The sequence below is a fragment of the Sturnus vulgaris genome, chromosome W (assembly GCF_052056855.1).
Source record: "Sturnus vulgaris isolate bStuVul1 chromosome W, bStuVul1.hap1, whole genome shotgun sequence".
In the NCBI taxonomy this organism is placed as follows: domain Eukaryota; kingdom Metazoa; phylum Chordata; class Aves; order Passeriformes; family Sturnidae; genus Sturnus; species Sturnus vulgaris.
The window spans coordinates 40,428,675-40,443,573 of NC_142282.1; the positions used below are offsets into that span (position 1 = coordinate 40,428,675).

The window sequence follows — 14,899 nt, forward strand, 5'->3', positions numbered from 1 at the left end:
CCTTACTTAAAATGACAGCAGAATATGATAAAGTTGCTTGAATTACCATATATTATAGAACAGGAACTGCAGATCAGAGCCTTTCTGTTAATTAATTCCCAAACCCCACAATAGTAGTCATTAATCATGCCAGGACTTCATCAAGTTTAATTTGTAAGCCTCTGTGATGTTGTTGGGATACACTGCATTGCTCACAGCTCTGTTTGGTTGTTGAGATCATACAAAGTAGCCAGACATTTAGTGGCAGGAAGAAATTGGGAAGATGCTCCCACTGGTTTTTCCATGCTTCTTGTCTTCCAAATACAAGCTGAAAAAAATTGGTTTCTTTTGGCAATAGGCTGAATGATAGTTTCCCAAGAGGAATGGTAGAAGATCTGCTGCTTGAGAATTTTAGAAACACTGAAATTAGTGAAGGAAGACGGTAAGGGAGAGAAGATGGGATAAGTACAGGTTCCTACTTGTAAAATTAGTGACTTCTGCTTGGAGAGGCTTCCCTTTCTGAGCTGCCAATGAAAAGAAGAGTGATTTGAGTGGGGAAGGACAGAGCAATGATACCCATCAAGAAAAGCTTTAAACAGTCGATTCAGTCCATTTGTGTACACTTGAGCACTGTTCAGAGGGCATATGGATGCTTCCACTGCCAAGCAGAGCCTGCTGGCAGCAGACTTGCTTTTCTTAGTTACTTTTCACACAGCTTTTACAAGCATCCCTTGGGATCTGCAAAACAGAGGTTTGCAGCCATTGCTTAGCAGCAGATGTAGCCAAGCTCCATTGTTCCCACATGGCTGGGAGGTGTCTGGCACAGGGTCTCACTGGCCCATGTGTCTTCATCTCCCAGCTCCCATGGCTTTCTGAGAGCCAAGCAGCACCACAAGCATAGCCCTAGTAATACTTCAGAACAGTTTTGTCTGTTTTACCACAAACAGGGAACCCCAGGAAGGCAGAAATACCAGAAGCTTGTTCAAGCAACTTTTCACAAGATAATGACTGCCGTACAATGGGAGATATTCCAGTGGGATACTCTGCAAAAGTTCAGGTTATGGTAGTTCTTAAAAGTCTAAACTATTGGCTTCTTCTGGTCTCTGCAAAACGAGAATAAGCTCAAGTAATTTCCACATTTTTAACAGTTCTGCTCTTCTCCTCATCAAATATGTTTTCCTTCATTCAAGCAAACCACATTACCTCTCCAAGTTTCTACTTCTCCTGCTTTCCCAAGGCTTTTGTTCTGTATTTTCTGTATGAATTTCTTACATCCAGCTTCTAGTACCAGGTAGCCTTCACTATTCGGTCTTCAGGGTCAGGGGCACAGTCAGCCTTAGTGGTAAAAGGTTCTGAATCCATAACACAATCAGTCTCCCTAAGAGCAAATAATATGTGAACAAGGTTAGGGTGTTGCTGGCATACTCACTATGAGCACAGGTGTTACCAAAAATTCGGTAAAATAAAAAAACTCCTTAATACCAATGTAGCATTAAGAAACAGGCATTCTTTATTTGGCTGGATGCACAGGGGAATAGCTCCTCCCAAAAGCTATGCATGCTGAGTACAGGAAAGTTTCTGTTTATATACTGTATTTTGCATACATATTCATTGATTGTCTTGGACTAAACATACACACAATAATCATTTCCCTGAAATCACTAACATATTTCCCCTCCCCTTTACGCATGCGTTCTTCTGTCCTGGGGGTCTCTCTGGTGGTCCCTGGTGGTCGTAGACCCCAATGTTCCAGGTGACCTGACTGAGGTGTCAGGACACTGGGGCTGGTGAACTTCCAGTTCTCCTTCTTACACAATGGGCACTGTGCAGTTTCCATAGGCCAGTAGTTTTAGAGAACAAGCATTGTATTAGCTCACTCAGTGTAGGCCATTTATCATCTGGTAACAGACAGAGTCCATACCACCATCTGCACCACTTCTGCCCAGACAGATATTGTAGCCTGCTCTGAGGATAATCTTAACTCAGATTTTGTCATAACGTATTTCATGTTAAGTGATTAAAACCACCAAGACAAGAATCTCATACTAGAACATGTGTAGATGAAAGCAGCTCTGACTGCAATCTGGCTTTGTTCCAAGGACAGTGGAAAGAAAGCATAAAAACAATTAGGATGCAAAGGAAATATTTAGATTGGGAGCAAAGACATGATTACAATTTTTTCTGTTGCAGAAAAACTGAAGTTCTGTGTTATTATGAAAAAAGACATTTCTCAAGAAAAAGATGCAGTGATTTTTAAAAGTTGATTAAATAGCACCACAAAGGGCTCTTCTCCTAGATCCCCTGATGTTTTGTTCACTCATGTTCAGTTTTGTGGATGAAAGAACTGTTGTGAAGTACCATTGAATTAAGGTATTTTCCTTATTGTAAAAGCTCTGAAGCCTGTATTTCAACACACAAAACCTATCAAGTAAGTCATCATCAGCATTTGTTATACTTCTGGTGAAGTAAAAGTCTATAAAATAACAGAATTTTAAAAGAGTTAGTCTGACTGGACTTTTGCGCTACACCCACCAGCTCATATTCCTCATATTACTAAATTTAGGAGTGAGACCTCAAAAGTGTTGTATTGTAGAGGGCTGTGTAGGAGCTCATGCAGAAAGACTGAATCTCTGATTTTCAATAGAACAGTAGGAGCACAAAGCCTCTGCCTTTCCCTTGCTTCCTTCTCACATTTATTTATTGCTAGTGTCATGTACTCATTGCTAGAGGAAAAAAAATTGCTAGAGGAAAAAATGAGCAATTTGATACAAGCAGTGCTCGTGATCAGGTTCGCCAGAATGAAGTGTGGAGTGTCCCAAATGTTTTTTCTTCTGGGGAGGAGTGTGTTCTCAATGCATGTCCAGTGTTCATCCCTGTGAAATTGCTCTGAACTACCCAGACTCAGAGCCTGCTTCCTCTGAATTGCATCCATTTAAATGTCTTCACTGATAAGGGAGGACTTGCAAGGTAGTTGTCTTGCTTTAAAAAAAAACAGATGACTGCCAAGGAAGGCGGGAACCTTCCTGCAATGGAAACATGACCCCCTCCCTCCAAATTATTATAGCTTTGAAATGACGGGGCTTCCAGGCAAAAATATGGGTAAAGGAATAGCAGTTCTTTACCAGCAAATATATATGTATATAAGAATGGAACAAACAACAAAAAAAAAGCCAATAACAAAAGTTTTCCCATCCATTAAGCAACACTTTCCCATTTAGTATAGTTATAACTACAATCGGCAGGGGGCGCTGGTGGTTCTGGTGAGGTGACAGTTGCAGTGACTCTTGCAGCCAGCTGAGGGTGCTAGGATGCTCCGGTGAGGCAGGGAAAGTGTGATGATTCCCCCTCGGCTTCAGGGGGCACTCCAATGCGAGCTTGGCAACCTCCTCAGGTGGTGATGGAGGTTCAGGCAAAGGGGAAAAGAGGAAATTGCTCCTTTTGTAAACTCACAGGCGGCAATTGGTTTAGGTACCACCCCTGGGAGAAGGCAAGAGTGGTGAAGGCAGGCAGATCTGATCGGGCAGCAATTGCTCTTGGTACCACCACTGCCAGCAACTGGTAACAATGGTGAAGGCAGGCAGATCCAATCCTAGTGCCAAGTTACAACACAGTAGTACCTCCAGGCAGATACACACACTCCACCACCCATGCAGCCAATCTCCTTGATCCCCAGACCGGAAGGGAAGAGACAACCTAGCCCCACCCCCATCCCCCAGCAGAGTCCTGGTCGAGCTTATATCTCTCACAATATCGCCCAAACTGCAAAGGGAGGGGGAGACGACGAGGAGAGGCTGTTACAATTTCTGGTACAAATGGTTCTGGGATACACCTTATGAGTCCTCCCCAAAACATAAGTGAAAGAGAGAAAGCCAACTATCATATGGCTTTGCTCTAGACTATGTGTGGTACTGAGCTTTACTGTGTGGTTAACAGATAACATTTAATTATTTCAGGCTCATCATTCCCAATAAAGGCTATTCGTCATTAGATCAGAGTCCAGATGAAAAGCCACTGGTAGCCTTGGATACAGACAGGTATGCAAAGGGTTAATAAGATTTTATTAATATCTATATTACAGTGCAAGGAAGTTTTCATGCTATAGTGCAATGCTGAAGCTAATTCCTGCAAAAACTGCTATTGTGGGACACTTGCATTCTTCCTTGCTGTGCCCTTCAGCAAATGCTGGAACAAGTCTCTGTGTGGAAACATATTTATGTGGTGGGTTTAATGCTGGCCAAATCGCCAGTGCACCCACTTGAATTATTTACTTATTTCCTGCTGTGAGATAGGATTAGGAGAAGAGCAAATCAGGCTCAAACTTTCAAGGGTATAAAGAAAAAAAAGAAAATAATCAGAATAAAACGTTCAGAACACCTCTTCTCCCCCCCACATCCTCTTTTCTTTCCCACTCACAACGTACAGAAACTATTCAGTCAGTTTATCACCTCTAGAATTGTCTTTTTTCAGTTCACTTAGGGAGAGGAATCTCTCTGGTCATGCTATGGAGACTTCCCCACAAGAAAGCAGTTATCTTGTGGCTTAAATGTCACAGCAAATCAGCCACCCAGGAGAATGGAAATCTGATCACTGTGTAAAAGTCCCTCCCCTCCACTTACAGCTTTCCCCACAACTGTTTTCGAGGGCTCACTCTTTAGCTAATGGGGTACACTTTTAAGGATGAACTATTCAAAAGCAAAGGTTCTCTTTATCTATCTCTGAGATCATCTTCATCTCTGGGAACAGAGATTGTCATCTTCTTTCCCTGGGGCAAAGGGTCTTCATCACTCTTGTTTCTCTTTCTGTTCAAATTTCTCATGAGATCACAGCTACTTCAACATCTGCTTGTTCAGCATGGATGCCTTTGCTCATGTCTACAATTTGAATGCTCCCTCCCCCCATGCTTTTTCCATGAGTTAAAAGGGAAAAAGAGTCTGATGTATTAATCATATCTTCACCATAGCCTTACAAGAGAATTTCAGTCCAAGCTAGGGCATCTCCTCATCCTCCTCCCATCTGGGATTTTACTCTTTTTTACTGACCTCGATGTCTTCATGTTGTTTCACTGTGTGTCTTCACTCTGTCCTTTTCTTTGTTTAGAGAGAGGATGGAATGTCTGTAGGTCTCATCTGTGCACTGAAAGAGTTAATATCTTGCCCGGACAGCAGCTAGAGCAGTGAGAGTGGAGTATTTCAGGCTATGCTGGGGGGCTGGGCCAGGATAGCAAGGGCCCAGCAAGAACGGCAGTGGCTGCTCTGGCTGCAGGGCTGTTTTCTGGCTTTTGCTGCATTCAATTCCCAGCCGTGGGGCTGATGGTCTTCCCTCCCCCTGCCCAGCTGCATCTGGGGCCTGGCCTCGCCCCAGCCAGGCCGCACGGACCATGGCAGAGAGGGCCTGGCCTGGCCTATAGCTGCTCCAGGGGTGCAGCAGACCCCGGCTCGACCCAGGCCAGCAGTGGGGCAGAGCTCAATATCAGCAAGATGTTAGCAGTTGTGGCCCGGCCCAGCCTCGGCCAGGGCTCTGTGGCCTCCCCTCCTCCCGCCCGGTCACTGCACTGGGAGGGAGGAAAACTTCTTTCTCCAACGCCTGGAAAGCAAGATAGTTTTTTTTCCCAGGCTTGTTCCTTTTTTTACACGTGTGTTCACAGCGGTGTGTTCAACTTTCTCAGTGGTTTAACAGGTTGTCAGTTCTCTAAATTAATCCCTGATTGATTTTTGTCAGACATGGAGGAAGCTCTCAGCAGCTCCTCTCAGGAAAATAATATCCATGGGTTGTCTTCAATGCACAACTAGTACACAGGATTACAGATGAAAGTTGGTCTCTGGAATCCCTTGATGTAATTTTTCTGTGGATGAAGTACAGCTTCTTGACACAAGAAAGATAGGGCTAACCAGGCAATACAAGTCTCTCTAACTGTTCTCTAACTGTTGTTTCCTTCTTTGCTGCATCTTGTCATTCCCTGCAGTGATGATGACTTTGACATATCCAGATATTCCTCCTCAGGATACTCATCAGCTGAGGTGAGTTTTATTCTTTCCTGCCATCTTTGCCATGAATGCTAATAGTTGAACAGGCAGAAACAATTTAGAATAGCCTTGTGCTGCCAGAAACAGCTCCACAAGTAATTTACCAGTGGTGTAGACTCTATGAGTCTGGAAGGGGCCATGGCAGAAACTGTCATATTTCTGTCTCTCCTGGTGATCCAGTTGGCTCCATCCCTACACTTCCATGGCACAGACACAGATCTGCCCATCGGCTGTTATCACAGATACCTTTGCATTCACTCAAACTTTTCCCAGTTCTGCTCAGTCATGCAGTGTTGGCCCACGTGGTGCAAATACATCAACTTTTCTGTCACAGCAGATCAGAAACTGTATGCATGCCAAGGACACAAATAAAGGATGTGAGAGTGTGCTGTGATTTCCAGTTCCTGTGGGAGTCAGGGTCACCCAGTGCATGTTTATTTGGAGCACCAGAAATTATAGTGAGGACTTTCAGATATGAATTTCTGCCCTTTCAAAGAGAAAAGGCAGGGAAGCTCTGGTTTGTTAATCCCTTTGCATTGTTCCTGAATATATTTCCAAGGTCTCTTTTGAATTAGTTGTTCAGACTACGGGTACTGCTTCTGCAGGATCTGATTTTTTATCCAAGGTTCTGAAGAGCCATTATTGCACACAAGCCACTGGGAACTCTTCCTTTTTGTATCCCTTCCTTGGCAAAATACCTCTGAAATGCAGAGAAATGTCCAAGAGCAGTGACCAGATCAGCTCATCTGGGTCATCTCTGGGCCCTGATGAAGTGTTGATCACTCAGATCTGGCTAGACAGCATTTGAATTTGAGATTACAAAGCGCCAAGCTTTACCACCTTTCAACTGCTACAGCGTCCCAGATTGAAAGGAGGGACTGCCCAGCTGCCAGTCAGTTATTACCATTATTATTACATTGCTTTAATCGAGGATTAATCTTTATGGAAAGATGATTCCAGAATAAAATAGTGTATCAGTTTGCTACTTTGGAATATCTCACTATAGATATTCCTATTCTGGAAGAAGTTTAAAAAACAAGGCAACTGTCTTGGTTTGAAAGACAGGTGTCTACTAAGGAAGGCAGGAACCTCCATTGGAATGGAAAATTTATCACCCTTCCCTCTGAATTATTATAATTTTGGACTTAAGGGGTTCTCAAGCAAAGATATAAGAAGAGAAAAAACAGTTCTTTACTAGTATATATAACAAAGCAAACAAACAACAATTACTATGGCAGTTACAACAAACAGAACTACAAACCCAGTAACAGCTTTCTGGGCTGCAGGCTCTTTCCCCTTTGGTGTAGTGATGGTCACAGCCGGCAGGGGTGCTGGTGGCTCCTGGTGGGCAGGGCAGGTGACATGGTTCCCTCACAGCTGCAGGGGGCACTGTGGCACAAGTTCAGGGAGCATGCAGTAATGGCAGACTTGACCAAAGAAGAGAAGGGATGGAAGAAAGGCTTGCTTCACAAACACCCCAGGGGCAACCGATCCCAATGCCCCAGCAGGACTCTGGGAAGCAACAAGCTGGAATGGCAGGAATCAGCAAAAATCCGAGGGTGGTGGACAAGATGTATCAGAAGCTCCGCAGCTGTAGGTGGAACCACTGGACGTCTCGGCAGGCAGGGGATGCGGAGCTACAATGTAGAGAAAGCTCGGAGCAGTGACGAAGAAGCGGCAGCCCGGCTACGAGCCGGGCAGGTAAAGGCGAGCTTGGGATCCCGGGGTTTTTCACCTGAGGCACCCAAGCAGATATTAAAAAGTCCCAGTGCAACGGCTGCTCTTACGAACAGAGCTCTGCTCACGGTAGAAGAAAGGCAGCAGGAGACTGAACCCCACAGTGGTGACGAATTCTCCCCATATCGACTGCAGCCTCTCTCCCCTCCAAGAGAGATGCTGAAAGCACAAAACAGTAAGGGGCTGCACCCAACCCCGTTTTCGCAGTCCAAATCTCGTGGTATCTCTGCCATGAGAAACCCTATGTAAAGACAGTAGCCAGCTGCACCCCTCCCCTTAGCTATTACACCTTCTTTTGTGTCTCTTAAGTAGCCAGTCATTATTGTCTCCTAGCAACACGTATGAGGGAAAATTCCTTAAGAGGCCAAAAACCCCCAAACAAACAAAAGAAGAATTCCTAAAACCCCAACAGCATGCCTCACCTGTGGTCAAAAACTGGGACTCTTTCATTGATGGGACAGCTGCTAAGGATAGGGAAATATATTCCAGAATATATTCCAGAGGACTTCTTTCCTCTTCTAGCCATCAGAAGGAAGAAATCTCAAGTGTTTGTCTGTTTGTCTTTGTCTGTCTGTTTGTTTGTCTGTAGCAGATCAACCAAGACTTGAACATCCAGCTCCTAAAGGATGGGTACCGGTTAGATGAGATCCCAGATGATGAGGACCTCGACCTAATCCCCCCTAAATCCATCAACCCTACCTGCATGTGTTGCCAAGCCACCTCTTCTACTGCCTGTCACATCCAGTAGTGAGGCCAGCAGGCTGTGATCAGTGCTTTCCACTATGACTGTAAAACTTAACAGTCATCGCTTCCTCCTATGGTAGGATATGCATCTCTTTGTGTTCATGGAGCCAGAAGAAACAAAAAAAATTATGATTACTTAATAAGTTATTTTAAACTATGGTAAAACAAAAGACAAGTTGATCTAAGTGCCAAGCACTGCCTGGCAAAACTGACTGGTCTGGAGAGCAAATGCAGAGGGGTCCAGACATACTGCCTTGGTTTGTGCAGGCACTGGAGATGTTTTGTAAGGTGTCTATTCCAGAATGGGAAGGGTCAGATGGAGCTGCAGTTACTGCTGCCCACTGAAACCAATTGATCTACAAGATCAGGGGTGATTCTGAGGTGTCAGACTGTTTTACCTGTGGGAGAAGGTCAGTTCTTAATTGATTCACTAAACCTGATACATTTGCATAACTAATACTGGAACTGGGACACAGAAATAGGAACTGAGCAGGGCATCCTTTCTTATGGCAAGGCTAGTCAGGACTAGCATGACACAATTCATTACTTGCAAAAGGGACAAATAGGTGACATTTCATTGTGAGTCAGTACTAGTTAGAGCTGTTGTGTCACATATCCAATGCACTCGGTCCTTAGCTCCACATTAAATTATCACTAAACACATTGGATTCAATCTGCAGTCTATCCATGCTCTTCGGGGATTCAGTCTTTGACCGAGAATACCATACTCCTGAGTTCAGTCCAGCCATGTATATTGACTTTTCCCAATACTTCATTCCTGCAAGACCTATGTGCTTTCAGAAATCTTAAAGTGTCTTCAGCTACGAAAAAACGACTCCTGCATATGACAGAACTAGAACTGTTCAGTCTGAAGGTCAGTGCCAGAAAAACTAGTTGAAGAAAGCACATTTTCACAGAGCTTGGCTGTTGATATTGTCTTGACACTGCATCTCTTGGTGCCCATGGGAGAGATTTATTAATGCTGAAGGTGTCTGTGGTGGTCAGACTGCTGTTGGCACATACTGCTTTTGCTCTAACCTCAGACAAGTCGCATCCCCTCTTGATATCCATTCCTTTCTGCAGCACAAGGGAGAAAGCTGCCTTCCCAAGATTCTACCATCTCCCTGCATCCATCTGCATGGATGTTGCCAAGTGTATGGTGGACACCATTGATAGGATAGCTCTGCAAGCAAGATGCAAAAAGCATTCTATAGAAGTTTTGCATGTATTTTCAAAGTACTACAAAGAAAAGCAGCACAACTCTACTTTCCCTCTCTTTACCATTTTCTGATGTTGCTTACATGTGACAGAAGACTGCAGAGTGGAGGCTAGTCAAGAGATTAAACAACTTTGGGATCAGATTTTTGGCAAGGATGTGTTTCCCACACATTTGGCAGCTGACTCTTGCACAACTGACTTCTCAGTCTGCACGATGCCAGAAAGAATGTGTAAAAAGATTTAGTGGCACAACAGCATCATCCACTGTTAATGAAGTTAAGGAACTTAGGAGTGCAACAAGGACTTAAAATACAGATGCCAGCTCCTGTGAGAAACCTGCACCTGGTCAGTCTGGCATTAATCTTGTGTAGGCAATCCCAAATCACAACCTCTTCCTCTATCCTGAGTTGCTGACCCTTCTGCTACAGGGCTTGTGCACCTCTGTAACAGATGTGGTTCAAGGTTTGGAACAATCCCTTACATAGGAAAGCCTTGAAAGGAAGTGACAAGGATGCCATGTTCTAAAGGTGAAAAGCACCTTAAAATGAGCACTTTTTCATGCCTTCCCCTTAGGCTCAACCTAGCCAAGTTTGCCCTGTGGCACTGTCCATTTATGCAGATAGTTCTTTTGAAATGTGAGAAGTAGAAATAGGGTAATGTGAAGAGTCAGCTCTGAAGGGTGGTAGAGGTCAAAAAGCCAGGATATGTTTACATTGGCACATGCAGCCTGTGCTTGCTGAGCCAAGCAGCAGTCAGGTGACAAAGCCTACTTCATTATAGGTAATAGTGGCCATACCCTGTGTGAGCTTTAAGGGAGAATGGTAAAGAAAGAGCCCAGGCAAAAGTCTCAGTTTATACCCTCAGATCATTACATGGATGTTAAAAGTAAGAGCATGAAACTGCCATGGGAATATCCCAAAGGAGCCATTCAATGGTCTCTTCCCTCCCATCAGCATTCACTATCCCAGTTGCACTCTTTCTGAGTGTTGTAGAGCAACATGGACACCAGAAGACAAGTTGCATCTTTCCCTGGTGCCTGTGGAGAGCAGGTCTTCCCATTGCTTCCCAGGCCCAGTTGCCAGCAGAAACTGGTGGTGACTTAGCCTTTCTCTTTCTGTAAAAAGCTGCTCCAGTAAAAGATGGATTTACTCCTGGAAGGAACCCATCTCACCAGTTGTGCCTAGACTGTGGAGTCATTCCAAGGAACAAATGGTGATACAGGCCATAGGATTGCATCAGGGAGTGGAAGGTGCAAAAGAAGTCTCATTAAAATGTGACTGTCTCAAACGTGTCACTGGAAACCAGCAGAGTAGGCACCAGGAAAAGAAAAGGCCATGCTGAGATAAGTGCTATTATCTGCCAAGATGTTTGTCCTCCCAGAGCAGCATTCCATAGTTGTCCATACAGCTGCCCTGGATGAGCTCACTAAGAAGAACTGCTCTCTACCTGGGCTACGTTCTCCCTTCTGCACTGGTCCCAAAAGAGCTGTAACTCCACCTTCTCCATCTATTACACACCTTGCTCAAGCTCACAGAATCTAGGAGATGTGAAGCTTTTTGGGAGATGTAATATAAACTCACTGAGAGAGCTGGAAAACTTGGACAAGCTCTCTTCACAACAGCCCTTCTGGTTTTTATCACCTTCATCTCCATACCCAGCTCACTGATTTCTAGGCTCAGTTTTTTGCACGGAAAAGCTGGGATAGCAGCTGTGTTTGGCTTGTAGCTGCCTCTGTCCTGAGACAAATATAAGGCAACCATCAAACCAGCAGGACATCCAACATCTGTGATGGTGGTTGAGGCAGAGAAGAGACTGGGGTTTATCTTCACCCACCTGAAGGCAATGGGGCTGAGGGTTAGCTAGGCTAATGTAAAACCTTGGTGTGAGCCAGCTGCTTTCATCCTCCCAGGCTCAGCACTGTGGGAGATCTGGAACACAAGCACCAGGTCCCAGGCCTATAAGCCCATGTGAAATGGGCTGGAAACCCACAGCAGAGGCACAGTTGGAAAGCCAGCCAGCTGTGTCCCCACCATGCTGGGACAGAGTGCGCTGGTAGGGCTGTAGTTGTGCAGAGAGAAAGATGAAGGATGAAGTTTGCAGGGAAGAAAATTCAGAAAAATTTTATTCTCCCCCTTTTTGCACATTTTAACCATTTTTACTCCTTCCACAAGGATTATTGAACCTTCAGTTTAATAAAGAAGGAAATAAGCCAACATTAAATAGCTTTCTGAAGGGTTCTGAAAGCAGACACCACTTTCATGCAGTTGGTCTGTGCCTAAGATGCGACTTCCAGACCTCATTGTACATCCTGTAGTTGAGTCACCATGTGTTGTGGAAACTGGGATGGGAGAATTAGTGCTGACCATCATGTCAAAAAGCCCCAGCTTTCCAAATTGAAGAAGAATCAGGCCATGAAGGGGGGGAAGCAGCAGCGACAATAGAAGGATAGCTAGTTGTCACAGGTAAACTTTGGTATCCATGTCCAGTGGCTAGTTCTAAAGTTGCAAGCTTTGTTATATTGCACGTCCTCTTTCCACTCCTCTTTTCTCCAAGCAGCTATGATCTTCCCCCTCCCTCATGCACTAGTGATGAGCATCAGAGGCAGTTGCACCAAGTGACTCTCAGCCCAGTTCTGCACTCCCCTCGCCCACCCAATCCCAAGGCAGCCCAGACAATTGTTAGCCATCACAAGTCTAAATTTTTAGTAACTCTGCTTGGGCTTCTTTCCTTGTGTACCATATCTTCCTCCCCACATACTCTAGTAGGGCAGTACAGGAGGCTTCGATCATGTCCCAAGTAGCTTATTTGCCCCCTGGCAGCACCTTACAGACATGAACCTTACTGTGAATGTACTCTGTAAATGCTAGTGAGATCTGGTGCTGCCAATCTTGCATAGGTGGCAGCTGATTGGGATCCAATAGGGAGAAACCAGAAGGAAGTAGCTACTGTCCCTTTTCCTTTTTGAGAGAGAGTGGGATTTTTTGGTATTATGATTATTGTCCACCTTCCTGTAGCCAAGTTCTGGGGTGCATTAATAACAGGTTAATTGACTGTCCAGACAGGTATGGAACTTCACACCAACCTTAATGGCAAAACACCATGTTTCTGTCCAGACCCTGGATACAGGCTGGGTTTCTCCCATGCTGGCAAAGTGCTTTTAGCAGGCTCCAGATAGCCATTTCTGGCAGACAGGGAAATAGCACTCTTCAGACTTCAGATCAAATCTTCACTTGCATTTCATGCCCTTAGCTTGGATAAAAATCAACCCAAATACTTCCCAGGTCTCCTTTCCCCGTGTGGTGTCCAGTGCCTCAGGGGAGGCAATGGTGGAAGGCATTTGGGGGTCACCAAAAGCAAGATCCTTTTTGGATGTCTTTAATGGAAATATCTTTCAGGAGGAGAGGAGACCTCACAACCTTTGTGTAAATCTCAGAGCAGGAGACTAATTTCCAGCTATCCTTGCATATAGTGAAACATAGTTGAAACATCCAAATGCGAAGTACAGTTAAATATAGGGTTTGACCTGAATAACCTTTTAATTAGGAAGATAAATTTGTTGTAGCTTGACCTTAGTTCACGTAAGGAACCTGTTAATCATTTGACATGCAGAGTGTATTAATGCTGCACTTAACTTGGCCATTGGTTTTATTATCTAGGTTTGGGAGATTTTTCACTCTTGAAACATCAATCTGCATCTTGTATAAGGCAGGGGGGATGTTTCTTTTTTCCTATTCAGAACATGTAGCACACTGTTGTACTTCTGTTCCCATCCATGTAGAGTATTGCCTTAAACAGATCAATTGTGTTGTGGTTTGTTTTGGGGTTTTTTTTTTTTCTACCATCCGTTTTATGCATTAAATTATTTTAAACAGTGGGAGGTTTCAAAAACATGAAATATGTATAATTTTTTTAACATTTCCATTGCAGTATTTATCATTGCTACTGGTTGTGTATAGTGTAACAGAATTAATATTAAAAAGCATACATATGAAATCCAGCCTGCCAGACTGTCATTGGAATGAACTGTGGTGAGAGGGTATGAACCATACCATCTCGTCTGAGACCCCAGCAATCACGGATACTGAAAACAGGGGGTACTAGCCTTCATGCCATGGCAAATACTAGTTGCTTGGATCCGGTAGAAGCAGCTGGTATGGAGCTGTGCTGTATGGCACAGTTAAACCTGCTGGGGCCAGCCAGTCCCCAGCCATCATTTAGGAAGGCTTCTCCTCATGGCAGCAGGAATCATCCCCTGCATCTAGGCTATGTCTCTCCTCCAAACAGTGACAGAAGCAGGAGGTGCTGCATCTATACAACATCAGTGGGTGAAATAACCTTTTCTCTGTAGCTTCTGGATTACGGATTTAACCCTTTAGATGCAGTGGAAATAAGACAAACAGCTACATGATCCCTCTCAGGATAGGAAAGAGACTTTTATTCAGAGCACGATTCGTACTTTTTATAGTATGTTCCACAGAGCTAAGACAAGACAGTAGCTCATTGGATAATTGGGGAAAACGCCCTTGGGACAGTACTTCAGAATGGGTCCCACGGTCCACACCAGGTGCTAATCTCTATTATGAATTCCATTCTGTTTTGACCAGATTATCATCCTGGAAGAAATGCTCCCTAACTGAAGCTGAACATGCTATCAGCCTGGGAACGAAGCTGAGAGAGCAGGAGAAGCTCCGGCCTGAGAATGACTTTCCAGGCTGTAATTTTCCTAGATCTCTAACAGTGTGTCCACATTTCTCCAGCCTTGCAGTCATTTCTGCTCCTTAAAGCTATTGGCATGAGAGCTGAGCACTGATTTTAGAGTCCAACATCAGCAGCTGGAAACACTAGGGACTGCTATGAAGAGGGGATAGACACTGGGAGCCTGTCTTGGTTTGAAAGACAGGTATTTGCTAAGAAAAGGCAAGAGTCCCTTCCCTGAGATGGAGAGTGCAACTCCCTCCCTTCCAATTATTATAATTTTGGAATCAGGGGCTTTCAGGCAAAAGATATGGGAGGTAGGAATAACAGTTCTTTACTAATACATCTAACAAGACAAACAAAACCAACAACAGCTATGAAATTAACAACAAACAGAACAATAACTCAGTTCTAGTCCTTTTTCGGCCGCAGACACCCTCTCCTTGCCCTGCAGTTACCGGGGCTGTGGGCAGGTCTCGCCCCCGCAGCTGCAGGAGGACTGG

At 44.5% G+C, this 14,899-nt stretch overlaps 1 protein-coding gene across 6 annotated transcripts in view; it reads left to right on the top strand.

Annotated features, from left to right (window-relative positions):
- The window catches only part of LOC148220178 (protein FAM219A-like), a 193,651-nt gene extending 179,953 nt beyond the window's left edge, over positions 1-13,698 (top strand). For 3 of the 6 annotated variants that reach the window (XM_088155661.1, XM_088155659.1, XM_088155664.1), the window contains exons 4-6: positions 3,933-4,013; positions 5,942-5,996; positions 8,329-13,698. In XM_088155661.1, coding sequence (XP_088011787.1) covers positions 3,933-4,013; positions 5,942-5,996; positions 8,329-8,487 — 295 coding nt within the window. In that variant the 3' untranslated portion in view covers positions 8,488-13,698. The remainder of the gene's footprint in view (positions 1-3,932; positions 4,014-5,941; positions 5,997-8,328) is intronic. The other 3 variants (XM_088155660.1, XM_088155662.1, XM_088155663.1) reach the window with 3 other exon arrangements.
- The last annotated feature ends 1,201 nt before the right edge of the window (positions 13,699-14,899 follow it).